This window comes from Diaporthe batatas (genome assembly GCF_019321695.1).
Source record: "Diaporthe batatas strain CRI 302-4 chromosome Unknown Contig00016, whole genome shotgun sequence".
Classification (NCBI taxonomy): domain Eukaryota; kingdom Fungi; phylum Ascomycota; class Sordariomycetes; order Diaporthales; family Diaporthaceae; genus Diaporthe; species Diaporthe batatas.
In genome coordinates this window covers 1183038-1205814 of record NW_025408563.1, presented here as the reverse complement: position 1 = coordinate 1205814, position 22777 = coordinate 1183038, and the positions used below count along the sequence as shown (strand labels likewise).

Below are 22777 nucleotides of genomic sequence, written 5' to 3'. Positions count from 1 at the left end.
TTGCCGCACTTGCTAGCGCAAGTACTTGGGGCCTTCACGGAAGTGATCCACAGGAGCTCCAAGATGCGAAACAGGGCTTCTGTCTGGCCCTTGATAAAGATGTAAACATTGCCATGAAGACTCGCTACGAAGATACCGAGACACTGTCTGCTCACACATCTCCAGAGCATTCCCAGCTAAACTCCACAGGAGTCATGTTGGCACAAAACCACAATGAACGTCAAGGAGACGCTGAGCAACAGTTGGAAAGCATAAAGCAGGATCTGTCTGAGGTATATGAAGCCTTGAAGCAAGCATACCCCTATGTGCCATGGCCGGCGAGTGACACGCAGTCTACCTATTCCGACAATGAGATGCAAGTACTGCGCATATTTTCCTCATCGTGCCAGTTAGAGTTGATCCATCAGCAAAGGCTTTTCACAACCGACACTGGATTTATTGGACAGACAATGACAGGGGTAGAGAATGGCGATGAGGTTATGCTGGTTCATGGTGCATCCGTACCTTATATCTTCAGGCGTGCAGAAGATGCACTGAGGGTAGAGATTGAGGCATTCAAACATGATTTGGAAGGGTACGATCCGAATAATTCGCAAGCAAAGAAGCGTGACAAAATAGTAAATGACTTGGAGGGTCAGCTTGGGAAGAGAAATGGTTGGGTTGTCGTGGGAGAGGCATACGTGGAAGGAGTCATGAATGGCGAGGCCGTGGGTGAATGTTTTAAGCGATTCGAAAGGTTCAGCCTCGTGTAATTATCATATCTTTTTGTAATGAAGGATAGAATTTCAAATCAAGCTTACACTTGTCACGAAAGGGAGTGCAGTGTCAAGGCAGCTGTTCTTAATACATTAATTGAAGTTGAGTTGTCGCCACTTTCTGGTGTAATAAGGGAAAGCTCTTCCAGGAATTTTGGATGAAAGTTCAGATACTAGAAGGTATGGACATTTCAGCACAACATATTTCGAATACCCCGTGGTACCAACCGAGATATCCATTGTCAGTGCGGAGAAAGCTGCTTTAATACTTTTTCCTCCTGCAGAGTTCGTTCTAATACAACATGTGATAGTCTTGCATGAATTGCATCAGGTGATATGTGCTGTAGCCTAGATCACCGACAGCGGGAACATCGCCTCACGCACAATGGTTCAGACTGCCGGAGCCCTCCCTCGGAAGCATTACGTTCGGGATGCTTGCTGCCAGTCCGAGCGCTGCCAGCGATAGCTTCAACACTTTGAGAAATGATGACTGCATTTTCAAGAGCACCTCATATAGGAAGAAGTTGCACCAGTATAAAAGTCAGGCTTCGGAACCATAACTCAAAAGCTAACGGAACTCGAGATTTTCTTGAGTATACACCCTTCTTCATTACATATTTTCACGTTGATGGCATTGGTTGGGTCTTGTGGCGAGCCAAATGAGAGCAGCCACACTCTCTATCCAAACAGGCCCGGCAATGTGACAGTCATTTAGGGCGGGCTGCAAGCACGAGGAACTAAATAGACAACGGAAAGATCTCAGGGTGGTCAGCACTTAACGTTTGCCCCAAGGGTCAGCCTTGGAATTGTGCCTGTCGTTGCCAGTATATAATAAGGGCCTAGTGCAAGGATGTGGTGGTGAGCAGCATAAACGTGACGAAGCTAAGCCGGGGTACGCTGCGCCAGGTTGACAGCTGCAACCAGATCTGTGCCCTTGCAGATCACGGATGCACGAGGGTGGGTTTTCCCATCCCGGTAAGACTGGGGTGTTGACGGCTCTGCGGGAGATGCAAGCCACCGAGCTTATTTTCTCGCCAACATGCCTCCGTTGATCGACGGTTGATAATGCTCGCTACCAATGTCTCCAGTTGTGCGTATCATGATCCGCAGCGGACATTCGGGAGCTGCAAGGATATTTCCGAGGTTCGACAGTCAGAGCACCTTACTTCGGTTGGCCTCTCGGAGGGACTCGACTAATTGCTTGCGAGATCGATCGCTTTAAGCTTACGAAGGGGCATAGGACTGACTGTAACGCTGCGGCTAACATCAATCGCTTGGGGTATCGGTCAATAGTCGATCACTAATATTGGGGCCTTGACCCCAGTGACTAGTTGACAAGTACTGATACTCAAGCTTTACGTCAGTTTCGTCTGAATATTCAGTCTTTCTGCCTTCAAAAGTAGCACGGGACTAATAACCTCCCAGTTATCGATCCTTGCAAGTAAGGTCCCGTGGATAGGGAGAAATGGACGGCTTCAAAGTGTTGCAACAAGCCAGAATCAAAGCTCAGTTGGTTCTACGTCGGGTCCGAGTACAATGAAAACTACTGTGTGCAAGTAATGGTGACGTGTTGTAGAAGGAGCCCTGGGTACCTACATGTTACTATCGCATTCTAAGGGCTTGCTTCCCGTCAAGTCTTCGAGCATTTCCAGATATCGTTGAGCAGAATTTGGCTGTTCGTGTCATGAGTTCAATGCGCCTCCCTTCAAAGTGGCGGGATAGCTACCTAGGCACTTAGGAATGAAGCAGCTCGCATGATCAGCAAGCGCCAACTTCTCAAGGTTGGCATGCCATGTGGCCGTTCAAGCCTCATCCTAGTAGAGACCCCATTCGCTTGTAATGCGCCTCTCAGGCTCCGGCTTGTGGCTTTGTCTGGCAGAATCCATGCCTGATTTCCGATGGTATTGTGGTTCAAGGGTGCCAAAATGACTTTCTTGTCGTTCCCAAACATGACGCCTTGAGGGCTGACCACGAGCTCAACCCATCAGCTGCAGTGCACTTGTGAGGACCCCTTGAATCAGCTGACTACTGATGAAGAATTAAATACAATCGAAAAGCATGCCGACTTTTCCTCTTCAAGTTGTTGTATTGGAACGGGCCATGCTTCCGTGTGCGGGATCATGGATGTTCAGCTGCATAGAACAGCTGGAGCCCACGTTTTGTATGATGGTAGTCGCAGCCATTTTGTATTAACAACAAAGTTCAACAAGAGTCTCTGAAGGCACGAACACCATCAGCTTCTACTGGATATTCAAGTAAACATTAGCAGTGTCTTCATAGGTTTGACTCTTTCTCCAGTGCCGATGTTCTAGCTGGGAGACTGTCGCCGCGTTAATAAGCGTGCTGTCCTCTAGACTCCATTTTCCTGGCCAGCTTTCTCCACTGGACTCGGAGAACAGATGACCTCCCATCGGTAAGCTCCGACTCAACCATTGAGCTAGTTGATCTCAAATGGGGGAGGCGCTCCGTTTAGGGGAAGGTGGAACCGATTTACCTACATGCCTGTGAATGGGGAAACGCCGAGAGACTGATACAATATACCAGGTGATCTGCGTTCCCAATTTCCCTGATCCAGATCACAAAACTTGGAAGGCTTCCCCTCTTTCTTCAGATTGCAACGGCATCGTTGTCCTTGACAGATCAAATTTGCGAGGATTGCGGTTGACTTGCAAACACAAGTAGTGTCACATTCCACTCCACATTATCCTCGCGAGGGAAGCCGCAAAGCCTTTCAAAATCTTGAGCCACTATCCAGCAATTATTCACGACCTCTTTGCGCTCCGCATTACCCTATCCCATTAAAAGACCGGAAAATGTCGTTCGACGCCACAGAATAGACGAGCGTGCCGTCATCGAGCGAATGTACCTAGGTAAGTCAAAAAACCACAATTTACGAGAAAACGATCCAAGGTCTATCTAGCCAGAACATGATCATTTAATAAGACCAACTTGGCCTGATGGATGCAATTCGGTAGGACGGCGGATAGAAAAGCAATGGCCGTGTTCGGCTGCACGGCTCGACGGTCCAGACGGGAGGGGACCTTAAATCAATTGATCGTTGTTGGCTTTTGCCTTCATACCTGGGGATCCCAAGGCAGCGGCCGCGGGTGATTATAGGATCTGCATACAATCATGGTCAATATGGACAAACTGCTCGCGGAAGGATTACTGAGGGCAGGCCTGGGCATCAGGTCCCTCAGGATATTAATTGGAAGGCCAATTAGTGTAGAGCTGACAGAGTACACATGACATGACGACCCCGTCAGTCACGGGGTCGGAACCCCTTCGATTACACTTAGGATGAACAGGGTTCTTGGCGTGTTTGGATGAGTATAAATATCAATATTTAGAGTCATTGTGGGCGATCAGGCCTGCATAGGCTGAAGGCGGGCTATGACAGGTCGTCTTTTGGCCTGAATAACGTTTGCGCGAGTATTGGTTCCTGTCGTGGGTAAATGAAGGAAGGGCTAGGGAGTTGATAAGGACAGACTCAAAACAGGGAGCGCGGCGTGCCAAGCGATCTTCATTTATCCAAAGACGACGGACGGAGTTTGCGCCCCGTCACGGAGTGCGCCGCCGCGGGACAAACAAAACGGAGGTGACAGCCGTAACAAGGATCCCCGGGTGCCGATCGCTGCAGTTTATTCTAACGTCATCCCAACACCCCCGTCCCGGCCTGGCTTTCTCAATCTCAAACGGGATGCCCCTGGCGGTGCCGGGCAGGACGGTCGTCAGCGGCGGAAAAACTCTATTCAAGCAGGGGACCAAACAAAGTTTCGCATTCTGCACACGACTGGTCGCTTTCAAACTTTGATTTCCCCTGGAACCAACTGCCTTGGCCTCATGCACCCAAACTCTCGCGCCGAGGACGAGAAACAAAAGGGTTAGCGAACTCGGGAAACAAGCTTATCACGGCTTCGATAACCGCATGTGGACAACAGTCATCACGGGCAAGACATGGCTTGATGACATGAGACACAGATGAGCGAGGACTTGATCCGGCTGCTCCGACGGCTGGGGAGAGTCACTCTGGCCCTCCGCGCGCTCCGTATATTGGAGGGGTATTCGCCATGACTCTCGCCCCAAGGAGAGTTCACGCTGTACAGTAGACGCCCCTTTTGAGCGCCTCTCCCGGCGGCGTTCAGGGCCACGCATTCCGACTGCCGGGTGCAAGGAACCTAGTTATGGCTCCCGCGATGCGGCTTTCTGCCCAGGTGCAATATAATCTTGCCAGACGCAGGGCTGGCCTGCCCCACCCCGCCGTATAGCATCAGGGGCTGGCCTATCGGTGATTAGCCATCTCAAATTCAACCATACCATCCCGTGGTACGACCCAAGATCCCAGGCAAGGGGGATGACAGATGTGCTTGGCATTCCAGCACGGGGTGTATGAGGCTGATATGGGTTGATGTATTTAGTCTCCCATGTCTGCCTCTTGTGAGACTGTGAGGGGAAACATTGAATACTGGCCACACCATCTGGCGAAACCGACAAGAGAATCGGTGACGACGACTCCATGATGCAAATTTCAAAACGTATCGGCGTCGCGTTGACCGCGGTCGCCTTCTGTAAGCAATGGTCTCACCCATATGTCTGCTCGACCACCCTCCTGACACCAAACAGATGGACAGCGATGCTGGGCACAAGATCCCGTGATGTACACGGACCCGTCGACAAACATTACGTTCCCGACATGGAAGGACGACGGCGGCTACACATTTGGTTTCGTCGTGCCAGACACGGCACTGACGACCGATAGTTATGAATACATCGGATACCTCGTAAGGCTCCACGCCCACGCATATGCCCATCAATACTGACCAGTCCTTAGAGCTGCACAACACCATCCGGACAGGGCGCGGCATACTGCGGTATCTCTCACGGCCAATCTGGTCAGATGACACAGGCACTGCTCCTGATGGCATGGCCACACGAAGACCAAGTCCTCACCTCCTTCCGCTACGCCACAGGCTACACTGAGCCAGTGAAGTACAACGGAAACGCGACCCTCACGACCCTCGCATCAACAGTCAGCGACACCGCCTTCGAGATCGTCTACCGGTGTCAGAACTGCTTCGTCTGGAGCCAGGACGGCGCAGAGGGCTCGGTCTCGACGAGCTCCGGATCCACGGTGTTTGGCCGCGCAGCCTCCAACGAGGCCCCCGGCAACCCGGGCTGCCCGAACGACATCACCATCCCCTACCACCGCCGCCTGTTTGGCCAGTATGGAGCTTCGTTCGCGAACGCGACTGCGGCCGCTTACTCTGACTACGCAGCGCTCCCCCCAAAGCCCACAACCACGGCCACGACCTGTTCGGGTGCCACACCAACTGGAAATGCCACAACGACATCTGGCATCCCTACGGCAACTCCCACCGTGGCGTGCAAGACCATTCCCTCGAACAAGACCTATGACTACGTCGTCATCGGTGGCGGTGCCGGTGGTATCCCCATGGCCGACAAGCTGAGTGAGGCGGGCAAATCCGTCCTCCTCATCGAGAAGGGGCCCGTTTCCACCGGACAATGGGGTGGCAATCTCGGACCCGCGTGGCTGAACGGCACAGGCCTGACCCGATTCGACGTGCCCGGTCTTTGCAACCAGATCTGGGTGGACTCAGCCGGCATCGCGTGTTCCGACACGGACCAGATGGCCGGCTGCGTGCTGGGCGGAGGCACAGCCGTGAACGCAGGGCTGTGGTGGAAGGTGAGTGAAGATCCATGCAGCTCAGCTTACTTGAAAGAGGGCTCCCCCGACTGACACACACAACCAGCCCAACCCTGCCGACTGGGACGAGAACTTCCCCGAAGGGTGGCACGCCTCGGACGTCACAGAAGCAACAGAGCGCGCCTTCGAGCGCATCCCGGGCACGTGGCAGCCCTCGACGGACGGCGAGCTCTACCTGGACCAGGGCTACGAGGTTCTGACCTCGGGCCTCGAGAGGAGCGGGTGGGAGTTCGTCGTCGCCAACGACGAGCCGGAGCGCAAGAACCGCACCTTCGGGCACGGGCAGTTCATGTTCTCCGGCGGCCAGCGCAGCGGGCCCCTCGCCACGTACCTGGCCTCCGCCGCGGCGCGCGACGTCTTCTCGCTGTGGACCGACACCGCCGTGGACCGCATCGTGCGCGACGGCGCCCACGCCACGGGCGTCGAGGTCTCGTGCTCCGCTGGCTCTGGGTACTCTGGCACCGTGAGGCTGACGCCCGGCACCGGGAGGGTGGTCGTCTCCGCCGGCACGTTCGGCACGCCAAAGGTGCTCTTCAGGAGTGGCATTGGGCCGAGTGATCAGCTCTCCGTCGTCAAGGCTTCGGCCGACGGCGCCAGGATGATCGGGAACGAGTCGTGGATCAACCTGCCGGTTGGGTCCAACCTCGTGGAGCAGATGAACGTGAGTGACAAACCCCCCCCCCCCCCAAGAGTCTTAAGCTCTTCTTCTTCTTCTTCTCCTCCTCCCAAGCTAACCTTGCCCAAACAGACCGACGTGATGATCACCCACCCAGACGTGGTCTTCTACGACTTCTACAAGGCGTGGAAGGACCCCATCGCGTCCGACAAGGAGGCCTACCTGTCCAACCGCACGGGCATCCTCACCCAGGCCGCCCCCAACATCGGGCCCATGCTGTGGGAGGAGATCCCCGGCGCCGACGGGATAACCCGCCAGCTGCAGTGGACCGCGCGCGTCGAGGGCGACAGGGCCTTCACCAACTCGACCCACGCCATGACCATCTCGCAGTACCTGGGCCGCGGCCAGGTGTCGCGGGGCCGCGCGACCATCACGGGCAGCCTGACCATGAGCGTGTCGACGCAGCCGTTCCTGCACGACGAGCACGACCGCGCCGCCGTCGTGGCGGGCATCAAGAGCATCCAGGAGTCCCTGAAGGACGTCCCGGGCCTGCAGTTCGTGCGGCCCAGGGCCAACCAGACCGCCGAGGCGTACGTGGACTCGCTGCTCGTGACGGCCAACGGGCGCCGCTCCAACCACTGGATGGGTACGGCCAAGATGGGCACCGACGACGGGTCCGCGGGGGGCACGGCGGTCGTGGACACCAATGCCAAGGTGTACGGCACGGACAACATCTTTGTGCTGGATGCTAGTGTCTTCCCTGGGCAGCTGACGGGTAACCCGTCTGCCACGATTGTCATTGCTGCTGAGCACGCCGCGGCCAAGATATTGGCTCTTGGGTCTTGATGGGGGGTGTTTTCTAGCGGGTGAGGCGTTGGGGGATCCGGGGTTGGGAATTCTTTGTACATATTCATGTCTCCGATATATCAGCAGGAAGACAACTTGAAGTGTCACTTCGACATGCACCCACGTGCTACTCTTTTCCGTGGCTGTTTAGGTCAGCTAGTCGTGAATGCGACGCTTGGCTTCGCCTCAGGTTGGTATCTGGAACATCCTTCTCGATCCTTTAGCAGAGACAAATCTGCAACAGTTCGTGGTGATACAAACTTGATTTATCGCTGACACTGTCCAATCCCATCCACGTTCTTCTCCATCCCCAAACTCAATATCACACAAGGGGCCCTAACCACGTGTCCTAAGAACTGCATGCGCCTGCTAAGCAGCAGCAGCGGCCGCCTGCAGGGCCCCCCGGTTCCGCCCCGCCGCGGCGCGCGCCAGCCTGGCCTCCTTCCTCGCCTTGACGCTCTCGCCCCACGCGTCCTCGAACAGCGTGGGCTTCTTCTCGAGGAACCACTCCGGCAGGCCCATCCTGCGCACGACGTTGAACGAGCCCGTGCCGATGGACATGGACTGGCCCATGATGATGGACTCGGACACGCCCTCGATCTTGTCCGTCTTCATGGCGGCGGCGGCCTCGAACAGGTGGTCGGCCGTCTTCTCGAACGAGGCGAGCTGCAGAACCGAGTCGCGCATCTTCTGCAGGCCGAACCGCGTGATGCCGAGCACGTCGCCCTTGTACGTCATCACGTCGGCCAGCAGCTGCATGTGCCGCGGGTCGATGCCCATGTCGCCCATGACCTCGGCGATCTCGTTGGCGATGGTGCTCCGCGCCGCCTCGATGCCCAGGATGTCGCGGCACTCCATGACGTTGTTGGACCGCGTCTTGGTGCCGATGACGCCCTCCGTCGTCATGCACGCCGCCAGGCCGTACCCTTCGACGAGCACCGTGTGTTCGGACTGCTCGGACGTCTGGATGATGGCTCGGGTGGCGTCGGGGTAGCCCGAGATGGCCACGGTCGGGAGCATGCGGCGGAGGTAGTTGACGCGCAGCAGGAGGTCCGAGGCGCTCTCGATCACGGTGGTGGACTTGCCGTTCCGGGCCAGCCGCTTCTGTTCAGCGAGATCCGTCCACGTGTTACGTACGCTGATCTCGATGTAGGATGGGCCGACGTTGATGTCCTCCCTGTGCACCTTCAACTTCTTGTGCTTCACGATGGCCTCGGCGATGTCTCTCGGACCAATGCCCAAGTGCATATCCTGAAGGACCTCCATATCCACCTCGAGGACGACCAAGCCTCGGTCGGAAAGCCACTCGTCCTCGATGTGCTTGATGACATCGGAGACAAAGGTCTTCTCAATTCGAGCCTTGACAACCTTGGCAACCTCGATCTGCTTCTTGTTCTCCAACGGACACGTAATGACCGGCGTGCTGATGTTCTTCGACGCGTTGATAATTTCCTTGATACGCGGCACACCTTGTGTGATACTCATACCGGCAACACCAGCAAAATGGAAAGTCTTGAGCGTCATCTGGGTACCTGGTTCTCCAATGGAGTGTGCTCCAACTGCGCCGACTGCATGTCCAGGCTCAACATGAGCTTGCTTGTACTTGTCCAGGCAGAGGCGGATGAACTTCTGCAGGGTAGTCCTGGAGACCTTGGCAACACGCTCAACACGCGCTAGACTGATCTCATCCTCAAAAGCCGTGTCGATCTCCATTGCTTCCTCATCGCCCGGGTTCAATCCAACTTCACGTCGGGCATTTGAAAGCTTCTTCGCACGGGCTCCCACGTAGCCCTCCACGTCTCGGAGGAAAATACGTGCACTCTCGTGTTCGTCGATCGACATGTTACTGTCGTCGTCGTAGTCGAGCACTTTGCCGTCAGTCATCCGCCGCCTTATGTATTTAGCGCGCTCAACATCCAACATTGACTTGCAAACCTCCATGATCTCACGCGGTAGCAATGTTGGCTCGGTATTATCCCAAGTCAGCGTCTCCGCATGTGTCCATGTACGGTCAAAGTGCACAGGCTTTCCAGAAGCCTCCATGTCGACGGGATCAAGGTTGTCTGCTCCGAATTGGAACTGAACAATTCCGCCGTTGGATGTACGGACCGTCTCATCGTAACCAGTAGACAAGTCTTCCAGGGACTTCATTAGTCGTCTCGACATGTAACCAGTTTCGGCTGTCTTGACAGCGGTATCGACCAGACCTTCTCTTCCAGAAATGGCGTGGAAAAGGAACTCTGAAGGGACCAAGCCAGTATAGAAGCTGTTGCGGACGAAACCCTTCGAGTTGGGCTGGCGGGCGTTCTTGTGGAAGTGAGGCAGACTTCGGTCTTGGAAGCCGTCCGGCACACGCTGACCTCCGATAATTTGCTGCCCGACACAAGCAACCATCTGAGCGACGTTGATAGCTGAACCTTTCGAACCCGAGTTGGCCATGGTAAGTGGTGCATTGTTGTGACTTAGGGTGTCCACACATTGTTGACCAGCTTCTTGACGGACCTTACTAAGAATACCTGAGATTGAGTTTTCGAGGGTCTGTTCCATGTCGCATCCGGGAGCCTTCTCCAGCTTTCCGGCCTTGTACGTTGCAATCAGCTCGTCACACTTCTTGTACGCAGCCTCCACAAGTCTGTCTTTGGATTCGGTCAGGCCGTTGATCGGGAACACGTCACCGACACCGATCGAGAATCCTTCATTTGTCAAGGATCTCGCGCAAAGCCTCGCAAGCCGATTCATGGCGCCAGCTGCGGCATCTGGACCATAATCTCGCAATATCACGTAGAATATCGAGTCCTTCTTTCCAGATCCAACAGTGGACTTGTCCATGACTCCGCACATAATCTCTGAGTTTCGGATGACCAGCCAACCGTCGTTTGGACACATATCAGGAGCCATGCCAGGCCGTGGCTTGTATTCTCTGCACTTGGCGTCCAAGTTGACCTTGACTGGAGATTGCAGGTTCGGGCGGATCAGGATATTGAAGACCTGCTTGCCAGTCCACAACGCGGTGGGCTTGAGAATGGCAGGAGGTGGAAGGTCGAGGTGACCGCTTCCCTCCAGCATCATTTCGCAGATATATGTGAAGGACTTGCGGTCGAAGAATTTGTCCTTGCTGCTGAGAAGATATGCTGCTGTAATGAAATCTTGTGTGGCCGCAATGATAGGTTCTCCGTTCTTGGGCGTCGCCAGGTTGTGTTTGACTCCCATTAGTGTGATGGCTTCGGCACGCGCCTCCTCCGTCTGTGGGATGTGCAGGTTCATCTCATCTCCGTCAAAATCGGCGTTGTATGGCGTACACACACACTCGTTTAGGCGGAAAGTCCTCCAGGGCCGGACCTTGACCAAGTGGCTCATTATACTCAGCTTGTGCAAGGATGGCTGTCGGTTGAAGAGGGCGACATCTCCGTCGACCAGGTGGCGCTCCACGATATCACCCACTGCGAGGTCATTCGCTATCAAATCTCGGTTTCCAAACTTCAGGTTGACCTTGTAACCGCCGTCCTTTTTAATGATGCCGTTGGCGCCTGGCCATTGCTGTGTGCCATTCCTGACAGCTACTCTCATAGCTTCGATATTGGTAGAATTGACACGTTCTGGGTAGGTCATGTTCTTGGCCACAAGCTGAGGCACTGCGACTTGGTCGATACCTAGATTGGGATCTGGCGAAATGACGGTACGGCCGGAGAAGTCGACACGCTTTCCGGACAAGTTTCCACGGAAGCGGCCTTGCTTTCCCTTCAACCGCTGGCAGAACCCTCGGACTGCTTTACCGAAGCCAGGCTGCACCAGACCTGGCACATCACTGTTAACATACATGGCGATCTGCAACTGTAGGTATTCCCACTGCTCCATGATGGTCGTGATTGGCTGTCCCTTGTCGAGAGCTGCGCGGATGAGACCACTGATGTAGACGATTTCTGCAAGTTTAGCAGTCAGGTCATCCTCGGTACTCGAGCTGTCCTGCTGCACGGATGGGCGGATACAGATTGGAGGCGCAGGGATGAACTGCCACAAGAACATTTCTGGCCTTCCCTCGGCTGGGTCTATTCCGAGCAGCTCGCAGTCGGTGGGGCCGATCAGCTTGAAAAGGTTCAGTACCCTGAGGGGGTTCAGATCCTCCATAGCCTTCTTAACGTGCTTTTCGAGGTCGGGGTTCGACTTCTTGGCCTCCTTGAAAGATGCATCGTACTGGAGCTTGCTCTCGGGCGCGACCTTCTTTGCGGCCGTGGATTTGTTGTAGGTCACGAACTTGTCGTGGGCCAGCTTGATGACTCCCAGTTTTCGGATCTGACCGTTGATGGCGCCACAGTAAGGACACTCCTTGCATTTCCTGCATTGCTCGTTGATCTTCTTGCAAATCATGGTCCTCCTAAGGTTGTCGATGCCTGGCCGCCTCAACTCCTTGAGGAAATCTCGTCGCTCGTCTTCGGTCAGGAGGACCTTTCCGCAGTCCTTGCAGATATTCTGAAGGATGGTCTGGGTGAATCGGAGGTAGCCTATGTGAAAGGCGGGAAGGGCGAGTCTGACGTGACCCCAGTGGCCGACGCAATTTTGCAGAGGAAGGTTGCAGGTGGCACATTTTCCGATCTTGCTAGATATTCCTAGTCGAGGGTCGAGGGCGCCGTTCGCGACGGGGGCACGGTTGTTCTCCATGTCGTACAGAGTGCGCTGGGACACCTCCAAAACGCCCTGGCTGACAACATCTTGGATTGACCTGGTGGCACGGCATGTCAGCGCGTGTTGAGACAAGGTTGGGCGGGCGTGGGTGGGAAGAGGCATACTGTACGCCGAATTTCATGCCCTTGAAGCGTTTGGGCAGGTTGTCGACGACCTGCTCCTTCATCGGAACGGTCGCGGACGAGCCTCGGGCCGCCATATTGAGGGAAGGCTGTCAAACACTGATCCTGGTTATATGCGACGGGTTGCGGGTACCGTATGCCTGTCTCGGTGTAGTTGTCGTCGATGTGGGCTGTCGCAGCTTTGGGTTTGCGCCCAGGGAAGGGTTCGTCACGGTCCTCGTGTCGGTCTCTGCAGGAATACTCGCATTGCTATCGAGACAACATTTGTAATTTGGGGCGTCGGAACGATACTGTGGCCTCGAGGGTGTGTGGCGTGGTGTGGTGTGCGACGAGTATGACTCTTCGCGGCGTGTAGTTTGTCTGTCGCGGAATCATTGAAGCTTGTAGGCGGGCGGCACAGAAAATTGTCGTCGTCCCCCACCATGAATTCAATGTGGGGAAAGGCTGCATGGATCTGCCGCCACATGGGCAAATGGGGCCCGCACCCTTGCAAGTTGCGGGCTCCACCTTGGACTTCACATGAAAACGGCCGTTAACTCAAATACGGTGCAGGTGCAGTCTAGAATATTATGTACTTGATTCAACACGACCATACTCGCAATCAACAACTCGTTTTAATTTGGACATGTCCCCACACTGCACCGCCAGCCAGCCATGCTTGTTGCTTGCCCTAGCTTGCCTAGCTGGACTTCTTCTTCCTCAGCGCCTTTAGCGTGGTCCATATGGCCCTCCCCTTCTGAGCTGTGAGGCCCCCATCGACCAGCACATCGATCCCAGTGCAGTAACTGGCACCCGGCGATGCAAGGAACGCCACAACCGATGCAACCTCGTCCGATCTGCCCATCCTCCCCAGGCTCGAAGACCCCACAAATGTTGCCACCGCCGGCTGCTCAGAGTAATCGGCCATCATGTCCGTGTCAATGACCCCAGGCGACACGCTCACGATCCGCACCTTGTTCTCCGCCAGCCTCGTGGCCATGGTCTGCACGTAGAGCTGCACGCATCGCTTCGAGATGGCGTACGATGTGTAAGCCCACTTGGACATGAGCCACACCGTCGGTGACCAGTGGCCCTTGAGGTGCCTCTTGACGGCCATGTCGACCGCAAACGTCGTGATGAACGTCCCCGACAGCGACGCCACCAGCACGACGGCACTGTCGGCGTCCATGTGCGGCTGCATCTTCTCGACCAGGCTCTTGCTGGCCGTGAAGTTGATGTCGAAGATCCGTGGCCCGTTCTGAAACGAGGGCGCCACGCCAGCCGCATGCGCGAGCACGCTGACCTTGCGCCCGTTGAGCGCCGCGATGACCTCGTCCCCGAACCCCGGGTCTGAGATGTCGCCCTGGACCGTCGTGATAAATGGCAGCGGCGGCCGTGACGCCGTGATGGCTGCTTGCGCCTCCGACATGGGCGCCAGGTCGCACAGGATCAGGGCTCGGCCCTGGTCCGCGAAGGCCTCGGCGATCGCCCTCCCCATCCCGCCCGCCGCCCCCGTGACCACGACTACCGGTTCCGCATCTGCGTCCACAGGTTGGCCGTGGGTGAGTTCCTTGGCAGCCGCGTTCTCCATTGGTTGGTCCATCAGGGACCGGTAGGTGTCGCTTTTTCGACTGTTGCGTCCTCTCTTATTTGGCTTCTCAGAGGTCATGTCAAAGTTGAAGAAGGAACAATGTCGACGAGACATGCGGGCACTGTGACGTCTTTAATGTCATGGACTCTCGTCCCTTTAACTGCTATCAATGCACAACACATGGACGTTCGAACCCCTCGTTAGCGTCATTGCAACCCAAAACGCTATCACGCGGTCCAAATGACCTCAGCCCCCGTCTATGTTTCATGAATCGAATTTCCTATTCCGGACCAGGGCCTCAGCGCCCACACTTGGCCTCTTGTTAGTGCTCAGGAAGTGCTGTCTTCTTGACTTCTCAGCTCTATTTGGATACTCGAATGGGAACTTGCAAGTGGCTCCATTTCTTCGCATAGTCACTCGACTCCAACGTGCATATCCCTTCAATCAAGATGCTCAACTGTCATGTGCATTTCTGCGGGCGTTTCCCCAATCCTCTCTTATTCGTACTCGCTTCATGGAACCCTCCGGAGTAGCGGGACCGCTGTCCAAATAGCTAAGGGGTCCAATCGATGCATCAAGTTACTTGGGCCCTGCATTTAGTTCCAATATGTATCGGAAGCGGATCGACGATGAAGTGCAGTGGGTACATGGTTGTCACTTATACTAGTTACCGCCATACCATAGCGACACCATTGCAAATAATAGTGTATCATAGAACAGTCGCCGCGGCCAACTTGCTATCTGTACGATCACCTTCTGCAGTTCTCTGTAGTACATCATTATCTAGGAGAGTTTACTATAAGGAGGTATTTTAAGAGTGTGCCTCATAGCAGATTCCGATTGACGGGATCTTTAAGAGCTAATCCATATAACATTTGAAGGTTGTGTCATTGGACTTGGACTCTGTACTACAGAAAGCTGCTTTGGAGAGGGGGCGAAAGATACTGTGGCCGCGTAGTGGACACTTGATCAAGATGATTCGATTCTATTGAAGTAGAAAATGAAAATTGCACTGCTTAGAAGATATGCCATGGCCATTATTACAGCTTTTTACACGTCAAGAATGCTTGCTTTAGGGTTTCTGAATTGGGATGGTGAAAGAGCTTGAAATTTTTACGACTTCAAGTTCTAGACGATGATTCTACATGGTATCTCCTCTAATAAAATGACGCGTTCTATATACTAATTTTCCCATCAGCGCCCTACTGTCTTCTCAACCGCGTGCAACTCCTGCGGATTATTCTCAATACCCATCTCCATTGGGCTATTCCATAAGAGCGTGTCGTGGGACTGGTAGGGGACGGGCATCTCATGCGTGCCGTAGCCCGGGGCCCCCTGCTGCATGTGGTGTTGGTATGGCGACCCGACGTGATCCAGCTCAATCGCGTAGTGCTGGTAATTTTGCGAAACGCTGGGGTCGTAGCTGGAAATGTCGCCGTTGCTGGGCGGGAGCGCCGCTTTGTCTGTGAGCGCCGCTGCTCGTCGCTGCCTCCGGAGTCGCCGCACGAAGAACCAGACTGCGCCCGCGACGAGGCTGAGTCCGAGGACTCCGCCCACGACACCACCTATGATCGGCCCGTTCGAGGACTTGTTGTCCGGATGTGGATCTTCGTTGCTCGGGCTACCGTTACTCGGGTCGGTCGAGGGCTCATTGTCTAAATGTGTGCTGTCGTTGCTCGAGCCGGTCGAGGATTTGTTGTCTAGACGTGTGCGGCCGTTAGATTTATATGCGCCAGGAGGAGGTTGGGCGAGGGCTTCACGATAACACACCGCTGCGGATGAAGAGCGCTTTCACGTCATCAGAGTTCCACACCACCGAGTCAAGACCGCTGGTAAACATACACTTTTAGTCCTGACCCCTTAATAACACTCGGTGGTGACCACTTACCCATTGGCATACCAATCGGCAACGGCCTGTGGCGGCTCATAAGGCCCAGCATCGGCATCATACCGGTCTTTCCAGGACAGCGAGGGTAGGTCGAGGACCCCGATCCCCTGGGCCCAGACATCGGGCCTCGTGAAGCGTCCGCTCACGTTGCCGGTGCCGGTGCCGCCCACGACGAGCATCTGCCGGCTGCCGGTCTGGGTATTAGCCACGATGCACGCGTGAGAGCTGCGCGCCGGCGAGGTCGTGTTGGCGCGGAACCAGACGAAGCCCGGGAGCGACAGTATGTACAGGTCTGACAGGATCCTATCACCAAGGTCGTTGCGCTCGTCGTTTCCGCCGTACATGTATCTACCAAAAGGACGCAGTCAGCCACGGGTGTCGTGTCTCGGGCCGGACAGAGTTGACTCGGGGAGTGAAGAGTGACGAGCGACAGGATGAAGGGGCTCACGAACATGTCGTAGGTCCCGTTCGGGCCCTCCACGCCTGCGACGCAGTGGTGGTCCCGCGCGTCCGGCTTAGCCCCCGACGTCTGCTGCGCGTACCACTTGTCCTGCTCGACGTCGTAGAACTTCAGCTCGACCGAGAAGTCGTTGAGGATACCGCCGCTGTCTGTGTCCACGTCGAACGTGCGCAGCCCATCCGATACGATGCCGCCGATCGGGAAGAAGACGCCGCGCTGGCCAAAGTTCTCAGCGCAGGCGGCGGCGCCGTAGTACGACGTGCCATACCCGTTGAAGCCCGGGGAAGCCGATTCGTTAGCCCAGGACCGCGTCTCCATGTCGTACGTCAACAGGCCCGGCGTCGGAATCCTGTTGGTGATGTTGTCCCCCGCGTAGAACGAGTCTGTCAGCGGGCTCGCGTACCCACCGAGGTAGAGGGCTTTGCCGTTACACGTTGCAGCTGAGGCCCCGACCGTGCGTCTCAGATCGCCTGGATTCGCTTCCGCTGGCCTATCCCAAGTGCCACCGCCGTCGTCGTCGGCCGTGAATTGCCATAGCTCCCTCGTCTTAGGAAGCGTGCCAGCAATGGCCCATCCGCCCCATAGGTAGGCCGTCTGCTGTTGGGGGTCACTCCAAAACGCGGCTTTATTGAATGACGGCGCCGCCTGTTCCGTCACTTTGATCTCTACCGTCGAGTTGACCCATGAGTCCTTGAGACTTATCGACAAGGTATCGTTTACTGTGGAGAGATACGTGAGTACATCACAATTCTCTAGGTAGTGTTTAAGGTTTCAGCTAATTACATGGCCATTCTGGGTGATTGGACCTTATCATCGCGACCTCTCCATCGACCAGCTGTGAAAACATTCCACCGGTGATATAGAGATGGTCGTTAAGAATAGTAACTATGGGCACGAAATTAGAGGTCAGGATTCGGCGCACTGGGTTGGGCCATCGTACTTGCAGGCTCCCTCCTGGCCAGGAAGTTCTCGGCTGATGGGGCAGACGGGACATTTTGGCAATCTGCAAGCTGCCAAAGAAGCGGCGTCCCTGTCCACACAAACCGCAGCACCTTCATTGCTGACCACTTGCGGGCTTGAACTTCTAAGCAAAGTTTCTCCCGCAAGCAACTAGAGCAACGTGAAGACAGCGACAGAGATGGAGGTGTTATCCCGATTCCCCAACGCGGGCCAAGCCCCCTTTTCTACCGTCCACGGATAAGGCTGAAGGATCCGGGTGGGGTCTGAAAGCAGCCTGGCGCTTATAGAAGGCCGTGAACCGGGCCGTGATCCACACAGCTGAGTGATAAGATGAGGTCTTGGCCGCATTAGTGCTGATGAGACGATAAACTAGCTCTGCTTGAGAGATTGAGCAGGTTGACAGGCTAACAACAGTGTGGATTCCAAGGAAGAACGGCATCCAGCTTTGCCAGATGATTCGTTGTTTTATATTTTTGGCTGCCAGGTTGTTGGGCTGCCGCGGTCACGCACGATGTCGACGGGTTTACCCGGGGGTTAGACCTTCGGTTGTCTGGCGCTAGCAGTGGGTGAGAAGAACCAAGACCCACAGGCAGGTGTTTCAATTAGTTTTGAACCCTGTACCTACTAAGATGTACAGTAGTGCGCAGTCCGTTGATATCACACCAAGTACATAAAGATCTAGCACTTAATTGTGGATTTCCGGTACTGCTTTAACACAGCTCCATGGAAACGGTTACCTGTTGTATTCCAAAATTCCTGAAGATAAACAAACCCCTTACTCTATTACTGATCTATTCTTGTGATTAAGGGTAAAGAAGGGTGCTAACTAGTGATACCTTATTCCTAAAGCCCTACTTTAGGAGAAAATGAAGAGTGGGTTGAAGTAAATATCATGAAAATAGTATATTTTGTTGACACTTCAATGTTCACGGTCTGGACTGGTGAGTCTGCAGATATCATCAGCTAGCTAAAGTAACAAGGTCCCGGCATAGGTTTTGTGTCAGGAAACTGCTATCACTTTAGTCTTTATGAGTGTGTTCCCGATTAACATGAATTATCGATAACTCAAGACAAACCCATGTTTTGGCTTTACGAATGGCTCGGCAGTGAGGAAGTGAACACGATGAAATGAGGGCTGGTCCTAGATTTTTCACGGTACAGGTTTTGTTTACTGTTAGGAATAACCGATTGGCAGATTGTTCATTGTGGTCTTGTGGTCGGGCGGGCAGGACGAGGGACTTAGCAGTCCAGCGCTCTGTTGCAATATTTGTCTGAAATGACTTGTTGCTGATCAGCAAGGGGGGAATTACTTTCTCGTGTGAGCCTTCAAGACTCTGAGTATCACGTTCCTACGTCCGAACCCCCAAAGGGCGGGGGGTGTGGAGAAGCTATAAGGCCACTATACCGTATATTAATAGGTACTAGAGATAGTTACTATAACTATCCTCTATATAGAAAATCCCTTTTTTAAAAGATTAACTTTAAATATATTTAAAAAGAAGAAAATATTAACTTTTAAATAGTTAAATAGTATTTTAATATACTTTTAATAATAAGAGATTTAAAGAGAAAAAGTAGTTATAAAGAGAAGAAATAAACTTATAAAAGGATTTATAAAAGTAAAAAGAGTTATAGAGGTACCTTCCCTTATATAAAGAGAGGAGGAGTACTTCCCCTTCCCTTTCCCCTTCCTTCCTTCCTTCCTTCTTTTAACTTTAATACTAACTCCTTTACCTTCCTCTTTTAAACTAATTAATTAATTAAAATTAACTATATTTAAAGATTTAAAAATAAAGTACTTAAAAGATTTAAAGAAATAAAGTTAATAAAATTAAAAATTTAAAAAAAACTTAATAAAAAGGGAAAAAAAGGATTTTTTCTTAATTAATTAATATACTTAAATAGAAGACTAATTATAGGGAAATAAAAAGAAAATTATTTAAAAAAAGGAGTCTCTTTAATAAGTTTATTTTTACTCTTATAACTACTTTTTTTTATAATTATTTTTAACCTTTAAAATAACTTTAAAATTTAAAAAGAATTATTTAAGCTTAATAATATATACTATTATAATTATTAGATTAAAATAAATATTATAATAATAGTTTTAAATATTAAAAAGTAACCTTAAAGTAAGGAAATAACTTTAAAACCTCTAACCTTTATAGTAACTATCTCTAATACCTATTAATACACGGTATAGTACTTATAAATTTAATATAGTTATGAATTTTAGGAACTTAATATACCCTCGATCTCGGTCTTCTATAACTGTTACCTAGGTACTAAGGTCGTTAAAGTAAACTTGTGAGCTTCTGTTAGTTCTGGCGCTCATACGCTTTAAGTCTTCACCTATACTCTCTTATTAGTACCTACCAGGGGGAGGGGGGTAAATTGAGTGAATAGTACTATCATTTTAAAACAATATTAATATTCTTTTAAAATATAAATATATTATTAATATAACTATATAATATTTAAATAATATAACGCTTTTTAGTTTAATATAATTTACTTATTAAAATGCTCTTAATATACTATTAAAGGCTTAATATATAGGTAAAAAGTAAGTTCGATTCCTATTAAAATTAAGTTTTTTTTTTAATTTATCTCTAACCTAACTACTTTATTAGCTATTATTTAGCTTAATTATTACTATATATTAAGTTTATAGAGCTATAGAGTTAAAGAAATACGGAAATTTTATTTACTTACTAACTTATAAAATTTAATATTAATAGATTTAAAGATTCTAATATAATATTAAAATTTAATATAATATTAACCTTTTAATAAATTTCACTTATAATAGTATTTTATTAGCCTTTTACTAGTATTTAATTATAATATCTATATTTTATTTAAATGTTAATTTTTAATATAATTGTATACTTATATTAGGGACCCCCCCTCCCCTTAGTAGGTATCTCGGTTTCTCTTATGGTCATATTAAATCATTTCACTTTACTTTTATATATTATGTGAAAGGTAATGCTAGACTGTCAGTGAAGGAGGTCTAATGAAAAAGATTTGGTCTGTTCGAGAATGTTGTCTTGTATTTATCAGAAATCAGACGTTTTGCTATAAGGGCACTGCATTGTGGGTTCCTGCACAGAAAGGCGGACTTGGTCATTTGATCCGAAACTCAAAGCTCAGCGCCACAACAACACTGCTGGAATCGAAAGCTTAAATGTACTCACAGGTGCTCGGTCGCTAGAGTTCCATACCTAGACACCATTGTGTAGGGTGTCCTATGTTTGAAGGTAGTCGCAGCTAAATACGCCAATGACTACAAGTGCGAGGCCGTTGGCCCGGCCTGTGTTAGTGTTGGGATTTTTTGCAAGACACCTGACGGCGTCAGCTCCGTGCTCAGGTAAACAAGATGTTGCTCGACGACATATTTGCCACGCTGCCACTCATTATTCCGGCATTCCTCCTCTAGTCCCGTTCCCTAAATACAGGGCCAAAAGCAAACTACCTAGCAGTAAATCACTCTAAGTCCATCAAGTTCACCTAAAATAAAATACAATAGGTATTTCAATTTATTATATTAAAAGATATAAAGTATATACAGCACCTTTATATAGAAGTAAAGACTGAAAGTATAATATCTTTTCTTTTTTTTTAAGAAAAAAAGAATATACTACTTATAAAAGTATAAAAAGGAATATAATATATTTATATATATATACCCTTAGCCTTATACTAAACAGATAAGACTAGGAGGTATCGCTCCTAATAGCGCCACTAACTAGAAAGCCGGTGAAGTACCTAGGTAGTTATATAGTGAGATTATAATAGTTTTTCAAGATGGGCTCTAGAAGAAGAAGAAAAATCCCACAACGTGAGACCCATCCAGCCAATTTGCTCTCAAGAAATTGGCTCTTCCCTTAAACACAAAAACACCCACGAAAACCCTCGTCTCCCTAGGTCGCCCGAAAATCTGTTTTTTTTTTCCCCCAAGAAGCCTCGACATTCCTCCTGCCCGCATTCTAGCTGCAGTCGGCTCCATCACTCACCACTGCTTTTTGGCAAATAAATGCTCAGAAAGCACAATCCACAGATCAAAAATTAGAATGACGCGTCCGCTTCGCCGGCTCCGGGCTTGGGTCAGGCGCAAGCTACGGTCAAGCAGCAAAGCGAAACAACCCAAGGAATCACCTGCAATCGACACTTCTCCCGGACGGATGGATCTCATGCATGAGGTGCCGCTCAATCACCGGGCTACTACGCCGCCACCTCCACGTCATGCTTTACGACGCACTACAGAGGATTACTACCCTATGAATATCCACTCTTTTATCATAACATGTCAATTATTGTAATAGCTATCATTTGAGATGTGACTTAGGCTTTACGGCACAAGGGCTCAAAGTTTACACTAAATAGTGTGAATTTTATAAGTAGGGTTGCCTAAGGAAAACGAAAAGAAAGGAAGGTTACCCCTTAGGCTTTAGGGTGAGAGGTAAGGGTGTGGTAGTATAATTAATAATGGGACTTATAGGGATCTTTATAAGGACTACCTACTACCCTTAACCTCTACCCTTTACTTCTCTTATTAAGGTTACTATTATAATATTTATTTAAATTTAATAAATCTTTTAATTTGATAGTTATTTAAATTTAATAATTATTAAAAAAATTATAAATTTATTTTAAAAATATAAAGTAATTATTTAAAAAAGTTATAAAAGTAAAAGTAAATTTATTTTAAAAATTTCTTTCTTTTAACTTTTTTTTTATTTATTTATAAATTACTTTTTATTTAAAGTATTTATTAATTAAAAGATTATAATTTTTTTTACTTTAAATTATACTTTTAATTTATTATTTTACTTTAAAAGTTTAATTTTATTTTTTATTTATTAATTAATTTATAAAATAATTATTAACTTCATTAAAGTTAAGATAATAAGTATAAAAAGAAAGAAATATTAAAAAAAGAGAGAGAAATATATTTCTTTATTTAATATATAAAAAAAAGTATAAAAAACGTTTTATAATTATTTTATAAATTAATAATTCTTTATTTTATAATGTTAATATAAGATAAATAATAGGTAAATATATAAATAAAGGTAATTATAATTATTCCTTATACTTATTAACGCACGGTATAACTATTATTAATACTAGCTATCGCTTTCCCACTAGA

The 22777-nt window shown here is 50.4% G+C and overlaps 4 protein-coding genes across 4 annotated transcripts; 1 reads left to right on the top strand and 3 right to left on the bottom strand.

Annotated features, from left to right (window-relative positions):
- The first annotated feature begins 5120 nt into the window (after window positions 1-5120).
- Window positions 5121-7947, top strand: KVR01_011687 (uncharacterized protein). The gene is made up of 4 exons (XM_044786368.1): window positions 5121-5536; window positions 5587-6459; window positions 6527-7141; window positions 7229-7947. Exons 1-4 carry the CDS (start codon window positions 5411-5413, stop codon window positions 7940-7942), a joined length of 2328 nt encoding a protein of 775 aa, XP_044639396.1. The 5' UTR covers window positions 5121-5410; the 3' UTR covers window positions 7943-7947.
- A 3-nt stretch (window positions 7948-7950) lies between these two features.
- Window positions 7951-13121, bottom strand: KVR01_011790 (DNA-directed RNA polymerase III core subunit RPO31). Its single transcript, XM_044781857.1, has 2 exons — window positions 12727-13121; window positions 7951-12659 (listed from the first exon to the last, which is right to left on the bottom strand). Exons 1-2 carry the CDS (start codon window positions 12819-12821, stop codon window positions 8312-8314), a joined length of 4443 nt encoding a protein of 1480 aa, XP_044639499.1. The 5' UTR covers window positions 12822-13121; the 3' UTR covers window positions 7951-8311.
- Window positions 13122-13423: 302 nt separating this feature from the next.
- Window positions 13424-14314, bottom strand: KVR01_011589 (uncharacterized protein; the record flags this gene model as incomplete). The annotated part of the gene is made up of 1 exon (XM_044787184.1): window positions 13424-14314. One exon carries the CDS (start codon window positions 14312-14314, stop codon window positions 13424-13426), a length of 891 nt encoding a protein of 296 aa, XP_044639298.1.
- A 1167-nt stretch (window positions 14315-15481) lies between these two features.
- Window positions 15482-17790, bottom strand: KVR01_011562 (uncharacterized protein). The gene is made up of 6 exons (XM_044784828.1): window positions 17603-17790; window positions 17446-17547; window positions 16655-17381; window positions 16203-16550; window positions 16085-16143; window positions 15482-16014 (listed from the first exon to the last, which is right to left on the bottom strand). The coding sequence occupies exons 1-6, from the start codon at window positions 17718-17720 to the stop codon at window positions 15509-15511; spliced, it is 1860 nt and encodes a 619-aa protein (XP_044639271.1). The 5' UTR covers window positions 17721-17790; the 3' UTR covers window positions 15482-15508.
- Window positions 17791-22777: the final 4987 nt, after the last annotated feature.